Source organism: Varroa destructor, unplaced genomic scaffold, assembly GCF_002443255.2.
Source record: "Varroa destructor unplaced genomic scaffold, Vdes_3.0 BEIS01000003.1, whole genome shotgun sequence".
Classification (NCBI taxonomy): Eukaryota; Metazoa; Arthropoda; class Arachnida; order Mesostigmata; family Varroidae; genus Varroa; species Varroa destructor.
Window position 1 is genome coordinate 7,584,128 of NW_019211456.1, and position 20,049 is coordinate 7,604,176.

The 20,049-nt window shown below is 42.3% G+C and overlaps 1 protein-coding gene across 17 annotated transcripts in view; it reads right to left on the bottom strand.

The window, feature by feature from the left end:
- LOC111246174 (filamin-A-like) overlaps positions 1-20,049 on the bottom strand; it is a 73,123-nt gene that overhangs the window by 6,142 nt on the left and 46,932 nt on the right. For 16 of the 17 annotated variants that reach the window (XM_022795328.2, XM_022795325.2, XM_022795326.2 and 13 more), the window contains 36 exons: positions 18,570-18,721; positions 18,022-18,190; positions 17,811-17,911; positions 17,288-17,480; positions 16,815-17,039; positions 16,349-16,591; positions 15,765-16,021; positions 15,430-15,576; positions 13,924-15,252; positions 12,879-13,122; positions 12,417-12,645; positions 12,064-12,197; positions 11,693-11,788; positions 11,243-11,465; positions 10,712-10,936; positions 10,468-10,612; positions 10,086-10,255; positions 9,209-9,288; positions 8,678-8,819; positions 8,180-8,466; positions 7,798-7,986; positions 5,941-6,348; positions 5,656-5,808; positions 5,367-5,539; positions 4,839-5,185; positions 4,565-4,683; positions 4,135-4,272; positions 3,586-3,741; positions 2,998-3,194; positions 2,708-2,865; positions 2,283-2,476; positions 1,945-2,141; positions 1,535-1,713; positions 1,181-1,309; positions 523-908; positions 135-359 (listed from right to left, as the gene is read on the bottom strand). In XM_022795328.2, the coding sequence (XP_022651063.1) occupies positions 135-359; positions 523-908; positions 1,181-1,309; positions 1,535-1,713; positions 1,945-2,141; positions 2,283-2,476; positions 2,708-2,865; positions 2,998-3,194; positions 3,586-3,741; positions 4,135-4,272; positions 4,565-4,683; positions 4,839-5,185; positions 5,367-5,539; positions 5,656-5,808; positions 5,941-6,348; positions 7,798-7,986; positions 8,180-8,466; positions 8,678-8,819; positions 9,209-9,288; positions 10,086-10,255; positions 10,468-10,612; positions 10,712-10,936; positions 11,243-11,465; positions 11,693-11,788; positions 12,064-12,197; positions 12,417-12,645; positions 12,879-13,122; positions 13,924-15,252; positions 15,430-15,576; positions 15,765-16,021; positions 16,349-16,591; positions 16,815-17,039; positions 17,288-17,480; positions 17,811-17,911; positions 18,022-18,190; positions 18,570-18,721 (8,139 nt within the window). The remainder of the gene's footprint in view (positions 1-134; positions 360-522; positions 909-1,180; positions 1,310-1,534; positions 1,714-1,944; positions 2,142-2,282; positions 2,477-2,707; positions 2,866-2,997; positions 3,195-3,585; positions 3,742-4,134; positions 4,273-4,564; positions 4,684-4,838; positions 5,186-5,366; positions 5,540-5,655; positions 5,809-5,940; positions 6,349-7,797; positions 7,987-8,179; positions 8,467-8,677; positions 8,820-9,208; positions 9,289-10,085; positions 10,256-10,467; positions 10,613-10,711; positions 10,937-11,242; positions 11,466-11,692; positions 11,789-12,063; positions 12,198-12,416; positions 12,646-12,878; positions 13,123-13,923; positions 15,253-15,429; positions 15,577-15,764; positions 16,022-16,348; positions 16,592-16,814; positions 17,040-17,287; positions 17,481-17,810; positions 17,912-18,021; positions 18,191-18,569; positions 18,722-20,049) is intronic. The other variant, XM_022795327.2, reaches the window with a different exon arrangement.

The following is a 20,049-nucleotide window of genomic DNA, read 5'->3' on the forward strand; positions in this document are numbered from 1 at the left end:
TGTTACAACTGCGGTAACAATTTACCCCAAATTAAATAGCCTAGAAACTAATGACGGGTTGGACTATCTCCTGATTTGAGCAAGAGGAGGCACGAAAGCCTTAATACAGCTGAATGAAATTAGTGTCGCGCTACCTTTGGAAGGTATTTCAAGATCCATCGGGAACCCATTTTCTCGATCTGTACAGGAGCTCTTCGACCATCTGGAAGTTCGGCTTCAGCATTAAGCTTCCCTGGTGCAGGAATGGGGTCAGAATCTGAGGCAGGTACTTCAAAGGCCATAGTCAGCTCTTTACCAATCACGCCTGACAACGTCCCTTCAGAATCAACCACTGATTCCCAACCGCCAACAGGTCTTAGCTGTGAAAAGCACACAGGCCAATCAATAACCGCCTTTGCGCGATTCATATGACGTCGTAATACAGTGAGAGATATGAGTTCTTACCGATGTAGGATAGTATAACTCTATATTCAGCACTCCAATACGATATGGCAACTCGAACGAAATCCTGATTCTGCTAACCTGCTGTCCCTCTCCGACACGAACCCTATACGGTGACCCAGCAACATCTGCCCCGTTCATCAACAGACGAATTGTGTATAGCCCCACTTCAATGGGGAGGTACGATACGCTCCAGGAGCCGTCGTCCTCTTGGTCCACCGTATACTCTGCTTCCTGACCTCCTGGACCTCTTACGCTTACCTCGGGACTTCCTGCAGAAAGCCCTTCTTTCGCATCGCATTCAACCCTGAACGAGGTCATGATACCTTTAAGAGCCTCGACCAAGCCCGGACCAGATACGTTTATGTGTTGATGAAGCGCGGGCGATGAATCCGGATGGGCTATGAAGGTAATTGGTGATCCAGGAACTGGAACACCCCCGTAGGTTATAGCGATGCGATACTTCCCTGAAAACGAAATACCTACTTAAATATCGTTGTTGTTGTTGCTTTTCGTTGAATCAAACTATTCAATGGCGAATTACGCATGCGATACAGTTCTCAGGATTATCTACACGAAAATTATCCTTTCAACAACAGAGATTTAATAACAGTTGCAACTATTACGACTGAGCCTCGATCCATGCTAGCAGCGAACTCTGCCAAACATACATACTTCAGTAACTGATGCTCTATTTAGTGCTTTGGCAGAAAAGTGCCTACTAGCGTCATATGCATACCTGCAACCGCTGGAGTGAGCTCAATGAGTTCACCATCATCCGCTGGGCGGACTTCGATCGGAAGATTTTTGCCCAAAGGACTCGTCGCTGTAACGTCCAGTTCAGCGTATCCCGCGTCACGTCGATTAACTGCGAGGTTAATTAATAGATGCGTTTATAGAAAGCTACTATAATATAAATACTTTCTGGCTTTTGCGCGTTAGAATACTGTATAATATTATTCGATGTACACTTGGTTCTTTACGGCGTGTATATATATTCCTAGGAATCTGGTGGCTTGGGATATATTTCTAGATTGATCTGCACAGCGTTACTGGCATATGAAGATTTCTTGCAGCGCTTGAAGAGACTTACGCTTGAATCGCACACGCTGATTAACATTGCAAACGTTATTTCTTTTAGGAACATCCACAGTATCGTGCTCGAGCCGGACTCTCGTGGCATCGAAAGCTTCACATTTAAACGGTGAGCCTTGAACAGAATCACTGCGGTAGAATACCTCAATCCGATGAGGTCCTATCTCGACAGGGGACCTACAGTGTTTATAAATCACAAACGTTAACGTCAAACTAAAGAAGATGCTTGCTGAAAAATCGAGTATCGCATCTTCTCCGCTATATTATACTACTGGCTTTACGTTATTAAATAGTCGTAAATAGCGTAATTGCTGTGAGTAGTTTCGATTACAAAATATCTACCTTCTCTTTTTCCGGTTCTGTTAACATTTTGTTTATAATTGGAATGAAAAACGAAATAGTGCGCACCATTCGACAAGAAGACTTCTATCTTTCTGTACAAAGCATCTGACAGGCAGCGGTGAGCCAGCGCAAGAGACAACGATGTCAAAATCTTTTGCATCTCCTTGGCTGCCAGTCTCAATGTTGAAGCGCGCAGCTCGGCCCACTTGAGCGCTTTTCAATCCTAGTCCATGCGCAATCATCGTGTGGGAAGGATCACGAACCTTCATAAACGAGCGATTCGTAAAGTTATGGGTGAAAAATTCGTAAATAGAAATGCTCACCAAGATATCGAATTGATAAAATACCAGGTTTACGCGGAGTGCAGTCGAGATATATGTGGTAAAATATGTTCAATGACAAACCTGAATAACACGCGGAAATCCTAAGACGGCATGTCCATTATACCGGATTTCGATCTTGTGCGGACTTGCGCTCTTAGGAACATACGTCACCTTATATAAGCCAACGGCAATTTCGTCTACTTGCAAGGGAACCTTGGCGCCGCCATTCGATACGGCCACCTCTAAGGTACCCTGGCCAGCCTTAGTTGTATCAACTGCGACGACAGCAGAAAATTACCATAAAATTACATCTACCTCTATGGAAATTACAAAATGAAAAAAAGATCCAACCATTTCAACCACTTCATCGAGAATTTTGGCCCAAACGTCTTGAAATCTACAGTCACAGCATGTACAACTATTCATAACTGTTACATCGTTTAAGTACTTTTCTGCCAACTATCAAAAAAACGTGGTAACATTTGTACACGTTTCGGATCACGTACCACGAAACGCGACTGGACGATTCACAATAGCGTCCTCGATGTCCATGGCCCGTACACGACCGGGGTCAATCACCTGCACGTTATGAGTGGTTGCCACACGTCCCCCGAGAAGCACCTCAAGAAGGTGACTGCCAACCTCTCGAGGTAGATATTCCGCTCTAAGGACATGTCGAAAATAAGGCAATATTCAATTAAACAATATGCCAAAAAAATGTTAGCTGATGTCATTAATATAGACATTTGATTTTAAGGACTTGCTGATTCGTACGTTCAAGCACCGCTGCATGTACCTGTAAACGCGCTCAGCAATCTTCGTGACTACGCATTGAGCTTCGGTAGATCCTTTGCTCACTCTGATGCTTACAGCTTGATCCGCATCCACAATATCGAAAATGTTTTTGGCACTACACAAACCTCGTTGAGCTGCTGAGCCTTTCAGTGTTGGCTTGCCAATTCTTTGCGAGGCAAGCGCCTTTTCGTCGAGAACCTGAAAAGATGTAGGGGGTGATACTCGTCTGAAGCACACATATGTATATGACATACTTCCATTGTTTGATGAAGGCGTATAGCGAGCGTTTAATTAGAAGCTTAGATACCAGATCTAAGAAGAGGAACATGACTTGCTTTAGCAAAAAAAATTACAGCTGTAATTATCACAATATGTTAGCCAATCAGCCCCATAGTTCAAGCTTATATTATATATATATATATATATATATATATTATATGTGATATATTATATATATATAATATATCACATATTATATAGTCGTAATAGATTGCAGCTGCTGTTATCTTAATATGAAGCTATTGGTTGAAAAAGGCGAAACGCCGCCCGTGCTAAAATACTAAACTACTATAAAAAACCTCTATTTCACCTCTATGCGGAAAGGATTCCCAGGGATCTCGAGGTCGTTGAATGTAACGTTCACGTAATGTTCGGCAGCATCGGACGGGGTAAACGTGACATCATATACTCCACGAGCCTGCATCGAAACCTCCGCTCGCACTGAACCTCGCTTTGTACTTACCACCTGAATTTAATGAAAGTACACAAACTCTCTTCGAAATGAAATACGCCTTTTTCAGCGTCTTGGATATATAGTATAGTATACAGTTTTTAGAAAATAGTTTGTTGCGATACTATTTTATTCTGTTTTTACGACGCAATCTTTGACCCATGATAGAAAGATCTCCGTTTTACCTCTATTGAGCCGCCCTATATTAATCAGCTTTATTAACTTTACCTAAAACTTTGTTCACGTTAAAATGCATTCAGAACATTGCTGAACTTAAAAGAACGATGGGCGGGGATGTGTCAGTTATGATTCCACTACAAAGCTTCCGAGCTTTTAATTATTCAAATTGTATCTAAACTACATGATAATCTAGATAAGGTGACCTGATAATTCAACGATAAATCATACCAGTTCTAAGGTTCCTTCGCCGGCCTGTGAAGCGTCTACGCTAAAGGTGAGCGCCCTGCCTACATAGCCTCGGTGAAGTCCCGTTACTCGTATGCGTTGCACGTCGAAGACGTTGCACGTGAAAGGGCTGCCGGACACCTATATGGTCGACATAGTGTTTTGAGCGTAAGATGGCTTTTTTCAAAATATTTAGTCAGCCATTTGCTTGGAACATAGATTCCCTATGTGACTAACGATGTCAAGGTGAGTGATGTATCTATAATTTGGGCTAAGTGATTACGCAAAACCGAGTCACGAACTCGATCACGACAGGTGTTCTTGTATTCCACCTTCTATGAGGATTCCTACTGCAAATCATACAGAGATAGGCATATTTTTTCAAAATTTCATACTGATAGTAGCATTTATTAAATGCGAGCGTGTCATATACCTGTGACCCATCAATATACACAAAGACCTGATTAGGTCCTATTCGTCTAGGCGTGAAGGTTGCATCGAACCCGGATGCAGTGTTGGCAATGTTCGCTGACGTGTCGGTGCCATCGGGTGCTACTGGCAAAAAATACACATTAAAGTCAGAATTGACACAAATCTATCTGTTGAGCCGTCCCAAATGACATATTTAAAACATTAGTTTTTCACCGTTATGACTATTGTTGAGTAGTCTATTTGATATCTGTTCTATGAGGTGTTGTAGGATGTACCTTGAAGTCGCACGTTGCAATTTTTGGGGGAGAAACTTTTTGTGTGTACAGCAAAGGTTACTGGTGTATTAATGGCGACAGACTTCAACGCCTCGCTGTTGACCAGGCTTTTAGGGCTCGTCGACATTTGCTTTGTGTCCACCGCGTCCTTGTCCAACTCAACTATATCTTTAAAATCTTCAGAAACGTTGATAGGTTCGCGCTCGCCAGAGGTCACAGCATTTTGCGATCCGTGTGCTTTATCGCAGCTTTCCTTTGGATCCGCATCGGTCACGTGTATGGTAAATGGACTTCCAGGCACAGGAATCGAGTTAAATTTGATGCTAATTTGATGAACCTGCGACTCACTGTTGGACCAAAACGCAGTTCTTATCAGTTAGTAACAAATGGATAATCTGTCTGATAACAGTGTGCTCATTTCTTATTAATCTTCGCTGAATCACGGAAGAGCATCGGGTGATTACATTAGCTATTTGAATTCTAGACACTTAAATCGCACACGGGATGATCTGTGCAAAGTGTACTCACGTTGGTTTAAAGTTTACCCTAAATCGAGCGTTTCCCTCGCTTTGTACGTAGTTAGGAACGTTTCGGCCCCCTGCGTTAGCAACAATAATTTCCAGGTTGCCAGCACCAGCAGCTGAAGCATCAATGCTGAAGTAGACTGGTGAGCCGCATAACCCGTCGGAAATATCCGTTACCTGATTCATGTTGGCACTCTCCATTAGCAGTTGACTTAAAGATTGTTCAGTTGCTTCATCATTTACGAAGAGAGCATCTGATTTGCTATCTATCTCCTGTCTGGCCGTAATCGTACCTTTACTTTGCTGGCGTCGTAGACTTTTACTCCGAGTGGAACGGTCAGCAAAGGGCCGGAATTCAACCGCAGATCGACCGAGTAGTCTCCAACCTGATCAGGGGTAAATTCCACAGCGTACGAATCGCCTTCCACGGACTGGTGCAGGGGTACCTGATTTAGAAGGTATAATGAATGCGTCACACTGAACCTCGCCGTAACTGTTCGTCCTTAGAGATAGTCGAAGTGGGTAGACGTAGTTGGATAGAAAATTCACCAATAGCAACAACAAGAACTTTCTCATACTTTATCGTTATTGGGTCCAACGACGACCGCTTGAAGATTGATGAGGCTTTGTCCACCTGCTGACAGCAACATTCTGCAAGGTCGATGTACGGGCACTCGTTCGATAGGGTCTCCAACCAACTTCAACTTGGATAGGTCAAGAACGGGACAAGTGAATGGGCTTCCGGGCACATGGTGACCATTGAAGCGCACATCGATGACATGATCCTCGGCTTCTGTAGGTGTAAAATGGATCGAGTATAAAGTAGGTGCTTTTGCCTGAGGTGTTGTGGGCACTCTTCCCTGATTAACCATCACCTCCAGATTTCCCGGACCTGCGCCAGCCGTCTCGACGAGGAAGGCTGCCGAAGTACCCACAAGCGCGGGATGCGGGACTTCCGTCACTCGGATTTGGCCAATGTCGTACACCTACAATGAAATGATTTCAAGTTCAAAAAGATCTCCGATAAGCCTAATGCAAACAGTTGGATGCATAGCGTGAATATGATACCTACACACGTGTACTCTAAGGAGAACGCACTAGTAGTCGGAGAAATGCCATTTATTCGCTCTATAGCTTGTCCTTGTATACTAACACCGACTAAAATATCTACGACCTAACCTAATTACGCGGTACGTGTCGTCCCGCAGCTACGCTACACACGTATATGTCCCAGTATACAATGTAGAACAATCCACGCTCGCAGCTAGCTTTTTTTTCAAGAAATGTCAACCCTTTAAGCCTACGATGACACCAGCTTGAGAGCCGACCCAGATTTGCTGTTGCAAGGTTGTAGATAAACCTACACAATATTTTCGTACTTTGTCAGAACACCGCGGTTTTTCTAGGTTAATTTTTTTTGTTTTCTGACACTACCTCCGTTGAGCTTTGGGCGTATAAGTATTCAGTAACCAATAGTCTCATTAACTGCCAGTATGTTGAACCGCAGTGGGTGTCCGAACACATGGTTAGCCCTGAGCTTCAACCCTCTGCGACCTACACACTAAACCGCTACCTTCCTGACCTCATCGCGCAGGCTGAGATCGACATGGAAATATTAGAAGCTGGTGCATAGCTTTCTAATGCCTGCACTTCCATTCGTCTTTCTGGAGAAACAGAGCATGATTGCGGATTTAACCTGAGTTCGCGCAGTTTTTAACAGAGCGGTATTCAACTCAACACAGGAGCGCGTCGACGTATCCTATACACCTATCTAAAAACATCTTCTGCGTTATATTTAAAGGTGATCTCGTGCAGGCGAGAGTTTGCTTGTCCGATTTTTTGATATCAACGAGCTGGAAACCTACCATCAGCAGCCATATTCGATATTTTGTAGCGTGCCACGCAGATGCACCGAACTGGCTACTTTTTGCGCTGAGGCCTTTCCTTTGGAAGCAAGTTTGCACACTTCAACGAGCACTGAACTTAAACCTATTACGCAAGCTGGCCAATTCTGGCGACGATTCGGCTTTAGCTCTCCTAAGATGCATCCAGGAGTCGCGTGCATGCTTCGCAGGGGCCGTGAAGTCAAGCGGCGACGCCACGATAAGGAAGTCCATGAACTCGTCACACAGGCTGGTTACCCGATGTGTTTTAGGAGCTTAAATGGCCACCCAACGCGCTTCAACACAGAGTTTTCCCTGGGTGATTGCGTCGGGGTTCTTATTTTCTCTTCGGACTCGCGCATGATATTCTTCACTGTACAAATTCTAATGACGATATACTCATTAACGTTTTGCGGCGAATGCAAAGCGCTAAAACCTGTATAAGTGCGATCTTTCTCAACACCTAGTCCTTATATAATAATAGCGAATAAAATGCTTACAACTTGAAATATTAGTGGTACGTTTCGTAATGGTACAGAAAGCTGTAGGTACCTTGCAGACGAAAGGGCTGCCGGGAATAGGCTTATCTTGATAGCGTACTTCCATACGGTATTCACCGACGGCTGCTGGAGTGAATTCTACTGCGAAGGTATCTCCGCCACGATCTTTCAGAGTAAAAGGTACCACACTTCGTTCGGGGTTGGTTACACGCGCGTACAGGTGCTGGCTATGAACTGTCCCCTGGATAACAAAATGGACACAGACAGTACACATTAATAATATGATTAAATAATATATTATATTTACTATGTTTATTATTGGCACTAATTGTTATTTGTTGTGTGTTGTTTCATGCATTATAAAACATACGTTAGCTGAGAAACGCCAATAGTCAGATTATTTACACAAGGAAACAGAACGTAACAATTCCAACCTTGAGCAAAAGTGCGGTTGGTGTATTAACCGGTGCACAGACGGGTCCTGGTTGCGCTGGATGAACTGCAGGTTGTTGTGCGGCATCATTGACCGTTACTGGAAAGGGACTTCCTGGAACGGCTCGTCCGTTAAAATCTATTGATACCGAATGAAGAGCATCACTTTGCGGAACGAAGCAAACGGCGAATCGAGCGCCTCCTAGCGGCTGCACTTGGGTTGATACATTCTGGCTTCCCGAAGAAACTGTGATTTCAAGGTTGCCTTCACCAGATGAACTGGCATCCACTAAAATGGAAATTTGATTACAGTTATTTCTAAAGTACTATGCTATATTACTACATGTGATATATTTAGTTAAGAGAGCGCATATATAAATACATCTGAAGTGAATCATTCGTTATAGAAATTGGACTAAGCGAATTTTCATTGTATAAAATTAGAATGCAGCGATACGTTTCGTATATCCATCAAAATAGTAATTGAACCACAAACGTACCAATGAACTGGACTGTTTCCCCCTTGTTAACACTTTGTACGCCTTCCACTGCGACAAGTCTCGGATCGAAACATTTTACACTACACGGTGATCCCTGCACCGAAGATCCTGAGTAGTCGACCGAAATTACATGTATACCAACCTAAAATCATGGGGCAACGTCATTTACATAATCCGCATCACTTCTACAAATATTTCTCTGTCTTCGGAAGGGTCCAACTAGGCGGAACGTCGTACGATTTTCGTATTTTGAACAAGAATCATATTGCTAAATTTCCTTGGATGAGTGTCCGCGTGCAAATAGCGCAAGCCACTTATAAACAAACAAAACGCCATTAATCTTCAAGTTACACTTCTCCTGTAGGAACATCCAACAAAGGCGCTAACGTTCTATTAAATAAGGCCTATACCTTTAAGTTATGCGAAAAGGATGTTTTCCGAGGCTAATATACGATGAATCGACTCCTCAGACGAAACTTAACTAGGAGAAACAAAAAAACACCACCTTATAATATCTGAATATATCCTCACCTGTTTGGCCGTGAACTCGACAATGACTGTGTCCCCTTCTGACGACTTCAGACTCACGGGAATACTCTGGTGGTTAGGATCTAGAGCAGTACAACAGACAAAACAGCCGTACAAAAATTACTAATGAACCACATATGGTTAACGTTACTGCACTTATGCTAACGAGTCACATAATCAATATCATTCAATTTTTTTTTTCGTTTTGATTAATAATAGAAACTTATTAACGTAATAATATTAGATAAATTTATTTTGTTTTTCGTCTCTCGCGACAAATTGTTTAGATTCATTGTAAACCTACAAGGCAGGTCCAACATACTCCCTCAGCTAATGAGGCTAATGAGGCTGTCTTTTCGAATATATATATATAAGAGTAGATGTGGGTGCCTGTCGAAGGTCCGATAAGGTAACTTCATGCTTATCTAGAACATCATACTTCGTCTCAGATTATATGAAAGGCAGCCGAACGTATAAAATGACGTGTTATTTTATAAAATTCTTATACATATATACTTTTTCTTCTTCTTATTCTTAATTCTTATATATATATATATATATATATATAAATTCATTCTATGAAAAAAGCCTTAGCAGTAAATACCACTAACAGTGAACGTTTGAATGCCTTTTGGACAGGAGTAAACTCGTTTATTTTCAAAAGTAACGCAATGTTAAGTAGTTTTTAACCCCGCAATCAAATTTATGACGCTTAGATATTAAAATTGGGAACTTTTTCTCATCATAGATACTAAGAGTGGTACACTTTAAATTAGGTGACCTCTAAGTACTTATTTTCACGTTTTCACCACAGATATCAGTATTCATATCTCTCTACTCGCAGATTGTCAATGCCCAGAATCCCAGAAGGGGGACTCACCGATAATTCCGACGCGCAACAGTTCCCGTTTTCCTAAAGGCAGGGGGATATTAAAACAGGCAGGTTCATCAGCACAAATCACCTCTACGGATTTCAGATCAACTGAATACACTATAGGAGCGTGAGCAACAATGGTGAGCGGGCATCCAGGAATTAATTCACCATTGAACCTGTATAACGACAACAATGGGTCAGCGCTATGATCACACAGAGTTCATTCATGTGACGTATTGGCGTCATACTCTAACTGTAACCAGCAAACTTTGACCTTTATAAATTATTCCTTCAACGACCGCTATTTTTTGATCTGCATATCGAAGTGAAAAAGAACTATATCAAATCCTATGACGAGAATTGTTTTCGCTTAATCTACTGTGCTTACTTAATGTCGACTACGTAGTCACCAGGGCCGTCAGGCGTAAATGTTACGCGACATTTTCCCGCCGACAGAACTTCGACCTGGTTAGCAACTTCTCCACGATTCACGCTAATTTCTAACTGTCCCTCACCGGCATTACTTGCGTCAACTGCAATATGAAATATATTTGATGATTTTAGCTATGATAATAAAACTCCCCCAGGACGAGACGATGATAACATGTATGGGTATTTTAATAGCGTCTTACCATGTAAAGTAACACTTTCATTGATTTCGACGTTTTTTTCAACCTCCAGGAAGTGAATGCGTTGGGCGTCGTAGGCTTTGAACAATAATGGACAGCCTTGGACGCGGGCGCCGCGCAGATGAGCATCAAGAGAATAGGTTCCTGTATCCGTCAACGCAAATTCAAGTAAAAGTACCGTTGGTGATTTTCGGACCACCGAGTATGGATTGGCTACCGCGTTGGGTACTGTAAAAGCAACAAAAAAAGTACGACATCATGGAGTATGCAACAGAATAAGGCGTAACTATGGCACTGCAAGTCAAAGCAACATGTTGTTACGCGTTAAGCGAATACGATCTTTCAGAACATTGCTCCAATGATTACCGTTCACTTAACGAGGTTGTTTCAACATAAAGTTATCAGATTCAGGTAAAACTACTCCGTCGCCCGATAAAAAATTCACGTAAAGTTATACAGATAGTAATATGTAATTCGTTTTTAACATTGTTATTCAGGCACGAATCAGGTATGACAAGGCTGAGAAATACTGACTCGACTTGAGCAAGGTGACCTTGAGGTCCGTGTCCTTGCTGTTTGGTGGCACCTGCACTTGTAGGACTTGTCGTTTGTGGCATGGAACACTGTCGGGCATACTCTGCCCATCGATGAGCAACGCTTGAACCCGCTCCTCGCGCTGTTGACGTTCAGCCCGATCGAGGAGACGGGCCCCTTGTTGATAGAACAGCTGCTCTGTCTTTTCTGCCTCACGAGCGGCCTAGGTATAGATAAAAAGAAAAGGTGCCTCAATGCTAGATTTTTAATTGGAAGTAGGATGCTATAATGACATAACAAGATAACGTTAAATTAAGTTAAACACGAAAGGTGATTTGTTCACGACTACAAAACTGTAACTCTTTATTGCGCTCAGCCAAGCTATATATCGCAGATAGAGATTTCACAAGCACAAATATACTAAAAGCAAAATTAAATGGCGGGCTAAACCTTTTCCAGGAGTATCCGTTCCTGCTGCAGAAATTCAGCTACATTGCAGTTCCACGGCGAACCCGGTACGGGGATACCATTAAATTTAATGTCCACCTAAAATCATACGTTGATTTAGGATTACGGCCAGCTGTTCTTAGCCCGTTTGCCGTAATTATGGAATAAACAAATAGTTTTTTTCCAAAATGATTATTCCTTTAAGTGAATCTTGAGCAAATTTACAGTGTGTCCGTGACTCAACGAATCCAGTGGTGTACATATGATATTTTAATCCGTATTTCTAGTATCGATGTAAATTTTCTGTAATCCCAGAACTCGTTATAGTTGTGAAATGTTATTATGCTTAAACACTCAAATATAAACGATACTACCTCGTGGGGTGTCGCCTGATGAGGAACGAATGATGCCTCGTAGAACTGATCTCGAATTCGTTCTACCTTCGAACCAACGGTGCCATTATTTACCATTAATTCAAGCGAGCCGCTGCCTGCGCCATTTCCGTTGACTGGAAGCGCCGATATAACAAGTAAACAATACTATATGTACCCTATTATCCTAGTATGTATTATCCTAGTAGGCAATGCAGTGTTCAGATTGAACAAAGGTATACAGAATGTTAACATTTGACGTAAACTTTGGTAGTAGTAGTAGTAGATAATTTTTTTTTGTTAGAGGAAAGAAATCAGGTACGCGTAGTCCATTGCTTTGCTACGGAGGCACTCACTGCGGAATCGAACTGGTCGTCCCACAATGCCGTCGGGAATCTTATCGACAACTATAAGTTCTGGACTGAATCCATGTCCCTGAATTGGAGGCATTTCAACACCTCCGTATGCGAAACGTATTCGATGATCTCCTACTTCCCGGGCCTCGATTAGAACTTGGGCGATTTTCGGGATTAGTTGATCAACCCGGCACGCATACTCTACCCCCGATGGGCCCCGCACGAACACCTATTGTCAGATTATAATGCGTCTCGTTATGAATTTCAACAATAGAAGTATAACTGCCACTCGTGTCTAAGGCCCTCGCGATCTTCTGTACCACCATGTACCGAGAATGAAAATTTCCCAATTTCGTTTTTATTGTACTTCGTTATGTTTACGTATTACAGCTAACGGGATGTTTGCTAGGCGAAACGGTTTGTCCTATTTCTTCAGAGCTTAACAATAAATATAATACTAACCTGGAGAAGGTCCGCATCAAAGGGAACGCTTTCTGAAGCGACGTCCACAAGCAGTGGTTGTCTGATAGGGAAACGCCTAAGTCTTTCAGGCTGTAAAATTTTTAGCTCTGACGTTACTCGTTCAGGGCTAATTAACAACTGGCTTCCTGTTAAGGAAACGTAACTGGTAGAAGAGATGTTAGCGGACGGAATCTTCGTGTGGCTATCGGATGCCGCATTTGGAGGCGTTTGATAACTAGTTGTCCTGAAATAGATTTCGTATTTGTGCGACTTGACATATGCTGGGTGATGCATTTAAATAGGGATGTTTACTTTAAGAGTTATACGTTTATCCTGTACTCTTTGTAATACCAGAACATAATAACCAGAACATAATACATAGTGCGTCGTCCTTGCAGTTATCGAAGCGAATATCAGTTATTATTATGTAATCTCTACATGCGAGAAAAACGTCCGCTAACATTTTTCATGCGAAATCGACAGACATATAAAGGCTTAAAAGGTCGTACTTGATATACCTGGCAATTTTCTACAGAAATTTAAGGCTCTTTTAGGGAGGGAGACTAGCAGCTGGCTCATCTAGCTAAATCTCAACGGTTAGTCTTTTGGGGGCCTTCTGTGCTTTTTCGCTTTTGTATAATTAAAACTGTTGCCCTGTTATTAGACCAAAATTTCGAAGTACGTAGCATATTTAGGCCAAACCTTAAAGAGTTTACCACTATCAATCGCTTCACGTACGGTTGCTATTAAAAAGTTACTAGCGGATTAACAAAGGATATTTTGAAAGCGATCAATTCAATCAAAACGTTATCACCACGAATTCACTTGTGGCATAGGTAGAAAAAACCATTGAAATATATCTGGAATACAGTTATGTAGACAAAGAACATACTCGGCTTGGACGAGATATGATCGATAATTACGTGAGTGTCTGTTTGTCGAAGACTGTAAACGTTTGACGCCGCCAGATTTTTTAACCCGAAATGGGATCGCTGCTGAAGTCAAAAGTTATTCGTTTGTAATCTAGGTTGGAGTTAGCGCTTACCGAACCGTTTTGGCTTTGCTACCGCCCGCATTTGGCGGAGGTGGAGGGGGGGGTGTATTGAAGTTCGAACGCTGTCGACAATGAGCTGTGTTTCGAAGTGGGCTAGAAATATCTGTTTCATTGATTGGAATTGTTGTTTCTCGCTTTCGTTCGCACACTTCGAATTCTCGGTGATCGTTTAATGGAGCCGTTGTCTCTCGACGAGTTACTGTCGATGTGACAAAATGCTCCTTAGAAACTCTACCCGAATGGTGACTCTGCACGGGCGATATCACCCGCGCATTACTTATGGGCGTTGATGTGTTTACTGTTGTAACCGAAGGACTCATTGACCTCGACCGATGGTAAGTCGATGCGGTCGAATTCGAATTTGTAGCGCGAAAGCCCATCATAACCGGAGAGCTTAGCACTTCGGTACGACTATGATGCAAAGGGCTTTGTGAACGGTCCGCAGAAAATGTAGTTCGAGTAATAAGTGGGCTAGTAGAGGGTTCCTTTGTGAACGAATCTTCAGCCTTTAGAGCTTCGTCGATAATATCCCGTTGGATCTTCGGTATACCAGACGGATTCTGCGCGCTGCGAATGAATTCCATTCGCATCGCATCGTGAGCATTACTAGGATCTTTTGTTGGCGATGCGGGCTTTCGATCAACTTCATCGACCCCTCTGTCGCTCGATGTCCGGCCAGTTACATGTTGTTTCACAGCTTCTGTTGGCGTATCGAAGAACGCGTCCATCTTATCGAAAATTGATGACGCTCCTGATTGAGTTTTGGTCTCTATCTTTTTGGCACTTGTGTCAATTTCGACTGTTCTATCAACACCACTATATGGGTTAGTGCGTCTGTCATCGATCGGACTGCACATTCCCGATGGGCTTCGTGAGGGAGATCCAGTTAGCACACGATAGTTCTCTACCAGCTTTTCGGGGGTTTTCGCCCTGCCATATGGACTTGCTGTACGCTCGAAGGGGCTGCTTGGGGTTTTTCGTCCTTCAGTGTATTCGGCGCGGAAAATGCCACTGGGTAAATCTCCTTCAGGGCTGAGTGCTCTATCAGGCGTTTGAGAAAGTACCGCCCGATACACTTCCGACGAACCCGCGTTGCTTGTTGCACTGGTAAAAGTGGTATGATTGCTTGACCTGTTACTAGTAATATTCGTCACTGTCGTGGTTGAATTTAAACGATGAGCGAAGGAATTGGTCTGGTCCTCAGATGGCCGCAGTGGCTCGTTGTGACCAGCGATGATATCCGGCGTTGTTACGCGCGATGTGAGAGAACTTCGAGTCGTTTGGATCAGCCGGCTGCTCGTCGGACTCATCTCACGTTCACTGCATAATTCAAAGTACATTACGATTTAGTTTGTAAAAGCATTGAAACTAATTACCAATGATAGACTTTTGAATTTTGACCGACGATTTTCTAGAACAGACTACTTTGTTTAACTAAACTTAGAATAACAATCTTGAATTGAAATTTCTATTTTTGGTAGCCTATGCATTTCCGACCTAACAAGTCGGAACTCGGTCCTCCGATCTAAAGATCCACTTCCATGTGTATCAGGAACGTGTGGGGCCAACTTTGGACTTAGCACCCTATTACTCCCATCGTCGCTCCGATAGCCATCAATATGGTATGATGCCTCACGAAGGTCTCTGGAAGCCGATGTAAATTAGCATTATTTATTTCTTGAAGGAGCTTTGAGGGATAGATACTAATTTTGGCCAGATATATTAAATTAATTTGTTCAATTTTCCAAAACTTGTTCAATATCTATTTTTAAGTCCTATTACTTTTCTTAGTTTTTTTTTTATAAAAAAAATACCTGCTCGGTGACTCTTACCTTCTACCCATAGGGCTGAGTAAAGGTTGCGGTGACAGAATACGATGACTGGGACTTTGGATTCTAGTAATAAGATCTCTGTCCATTCGAGGCATAGGCTCGCCTAGGATAAATTCTGAATCAGGCATATTTCTTCCATTAGACGTCATCCCAAAGGCTGAGTCCCTAAAGGGACTGTCGGCCAATGTTCGGCCAGCCGAACTTAACTCTGACCGAAACTGGAAGCCGCTTGGGCTCGTAGCGGGTTCATTGCCCACCTTGAGAGAGACAAGCACAAAGAGAAGTAATAGCTACCATTATCAATAAAGAAGATGCAAAATCAGTTTAAGTCTTTGTTATTCGTTGACGCAGGTCGTAACCAGTTAACATGTACGAAGATACATATTTCGTAATCGACGTTTCATGGACGCATACGGAATACTCGTATCTTTCCTTCAACAATGGACAAATATACAATAGGAATTTACAGACTTTGTTGTCACTATACAAACTATCTAGGGCAGCAAGTACTGTTCGTTGAGAACAGCGTTATTTAGTTAAAACAGAGTGCAGGTTTCCAGGTCGCTACCTTTCAGAAAACCAACCTGAATGTAGAAGGGCGATCCCTTGATCTGGTTATCGTTAAAAGAAAGTTGAACGGACAGTGAACCATTGTGGGGGGGATGAAAGCTAAAGACGTAAAGGCCATCACCCCGCTCGTCGCACGTTACCGGTAATCTTCGACCACTGAGTTCAAGTAAAAGATTCAGCTTACCCCAGCCAGCATCTTTGGTGTCTACGGCAATCTGCGACTCTCGTCCAGCTTCGTATCGCACCGGTGTTCGCAACTGGTGAATTTTTATAGCATAAGTAGCAGAAGTAATCAATGAAAAACGTGTAAAAATTGATGTCGATGCTCATGGTTTATTTGTTGAACTTGGCTGAATTGAAAGCATTTGTAAATCTAAAGTGCCCTCAGGTCTTTTCCTGTATCGTAGTTTATAATGATAATGTTTCTATTTCTGCACTTAATATTTACAGTATTGTGCTTGATTGACATTGGGTGTTCACCTTGATTTTGGTTGGGTCGTACACATAACATGTAAACGGCGAACCCGAGATATGTTCTCTTGCATACGTCACGTGTATCTGCCATTCGCCCACGGTGCGTGGCACAAAAGAAGTACGGAACGATGACCCACTCTGATCAACATCGACTTCGCATGGAGTCACCACTTCGCTTGGAGACACTGCTTCGATTTGTACGCCGCGTCCTTGGACGCCATTCGAGTTAATCTGTACAATAAGTGATATATACGACGGAAATCATATAAGTGCATACATAAACCCAGAAGGCGGAGGTATTAAAAAAAAAATGAAATCGCGCAATAGAACTAAGTTTTGAGGTACTGTAGTAGTCAAATCTTCCGTTTAAGCAGGGAATTTTTCGTTTGTGCTGGATATCAGAAACCGCAACATGTTGCTAGCTGATCGGAAAATTCAATTATAGAGAACTTGATCTTAATGATCAAACCAGCACGAACCAGAACTTCGACCAGGCTTCCAAGGGCACATGGCGCAATTCCAGAGTAGAGAATTCTAGAGATGTCCGGGAAGACTTCAATGAACATTGGGCAACACTCAGCTAGAACGCCATTCACAAACGCACGGAGCTCATGTGGAGTTGATTCCGTGGGCAGGAAGCTCCCTGTGCCACCGCTAACATCGACGTCAAGCCTGTAATACGGCAAGATCGCATTCTCAGTTGCAGTGGTAAGATACATCATGATTCATATACGTATGTTACCGGCTTACCCTGTCAAGCACTGCGCTAAATGGCGCCAATATCTAGGTCGGATGTTGGCAAGTGCTTTTGAATTAAACTAGTAGAGAAATGAACTAAGGCTTTATTTTAACAACATTACATGGTTTTATCATAGAGGTAACACAAGATACGGGGTTATTTGCACGATGACGTATCGAGTAATTGTGACTGGTATTTGGTGAAGTAAAGTGTAGGTAATAAACGATGACACTCAATACAATGCTCGTGACGCACTCTCATACCTGACTGGTACCCTTTGCCCATTCCGAATCTGGACTACCTCAACGGTGACGTCCCTCTCCACGTTTATAGACGGATCCACAGCAACGATCTCAAAAGTCGCCTGTGAACAAACGGGACGCGAAGAACGTAAAGATTTCAACGTATTTCGTCCGGAAATGACATCTTGCTAATATTCTCACTTAGTTGCTCTATTGACCTGGGGTTACTTACTGCTTTGTTGACGTGCACATTATTGAGGTCAACGCCTCGAACATAAATCCGTTCGTTTTTTCGTGAAGCATTGATTTCCCTAGGCGTTAGTTTCTGGAATCTAGCAAGATACCCCATGACCGCCAGAGCCTGTACATCGGGGTCGGACAGCTCCTTCGATGATATCGTCCTGAGCAAATAAAGATGTAGCGATACGTTGTATCTAATGAGTCACACTGCTCGTGAATTTCTTTATTCGTATCTGTTTGGAAATTTCGTAAGTAACTATAGGATATACTGGGACTATTAGAGTTGAGAACTGATATTACCGCAGCGTGTCGTTGCAAGCCCGCCCCAAGTACTACACTTACGGCCGTCACAATTCTTGCCAGCTGTGATAGTCGTAAAGTTAAACGAAACTATACGGTAAGATTAACTGTACACCTATACAGAACAGACAATAGTTTATAATATCTGAGTAACTGATATCTACCTCCAAACAAATCAATGCACAAATAAAAATCGCGAGTCTTCTAACCGTACTCGAGAACTAAGGCGTATCAACGTACTTCGGTATGCCCAGTTGTGTGTTAGCAGCCATAATGCCACGAAAACAATTGTTCTCGAATTCGTGGGGAAGACGCGAAAGTGCGTTCATGTCCACGGAACCCCCAAGTTTATTTATCAGTTCACAGAGGGCGCTTCCATCGTTCCAGTCCGTCTGTGAAATTGAACACAACACAGGGTTTTTACATTGCATTTTTACCATTACAACACTCTAGCTATGAAAATTATACAGTGTAACAGAGAATATAGCCGGCCAATGTTTTCTATTAGCATATACGTTTGGCGCCTCATAGAACACTGCAGTAGTTTTAGCAATATCTTATGTTTATTTAACAAACAAAAATTGCTTTGACCTATTCCGTCAAAGAGCGCGGCGGCCGTAACAATTACCATGTAACGCATTGCTAATTTGTGGCCGTTACTGTGCATAATATAATTATACATAATATATATTACATATAATTATAAAGTCGATATTAGAACCAAGCGTACTATAGAGGTCACACAGTTGTATAGGGTGTAAATTATTATTTTGAGGGAAAAACGACCGCTTGTACTATATAACGCTCTCGTAAAAATCTGTTCCCCGACGATTTTTCTCATTCATCTATATTTAAAATCGAGTGTTTGTATGCTTATTCATTTTGTGAAAAGTAAATATTCATTACTATAAAATAAAACAGACTAGAGAAATCCTAATTTACCGGTGACGTTCCCCGGAAGTAAGGCGGAGAGTGTCAGACGTTAGCCGACTTTATTCAAAAATTGATCCCTATCCTATCGTCAGGGAGAGAGACGAACGTCGCTAATGAAAACAAGGTAGTCGTGGTAGATTTGCTATTACTGTCTATATTGGAGCATCAGAAGAACGCTCGTACTTTCGTAAATGTAATACAGTGTACTTACCTGTTAGGCGTATGTCTGAGAACATAGTTATTAGGGAAGTTTATTATAAGTTATAAGGGAAGGAGAACGGTTTGAAATGAAAGTATCTACTTTTACCAGGAAAATTTGCCAACTGTTCAATATGGCAACAGTAAGAACACGGTGACTTACGTACTCAATGCGTACTTTTCCATAGCGAATAGGTAACGAGTATATACTGATTGTATACAGGTTATCGATTGTTCGATGATCGAAAGCGATCAGTTAGATAAACAAGTACTATGATGCATTTTGTCAAAATTGTTTTGCAAGATTGTTCTGCTGTAACTGATCATTACTTAACAACGATAAGTTGAATTTTTAGTCGGGCACAGCAACCAAGGCCGCAAGATAACTTCTGATAATCATCGTCTATAGAATAGCTTGAACACAAGGCTGCGGGCTAACTGGTTTGCCGATATCTGTCTTCGATGCTATAGAAGTCACGGTATTGCGACAGTTAAAGTGTGATCGGCAAACGAAAAACAACATTTTCTGATCCCTCGTTATCGCAAATCGACAACGCCTAAAATAATCGTTTGATGGGGAGCCAGTCAA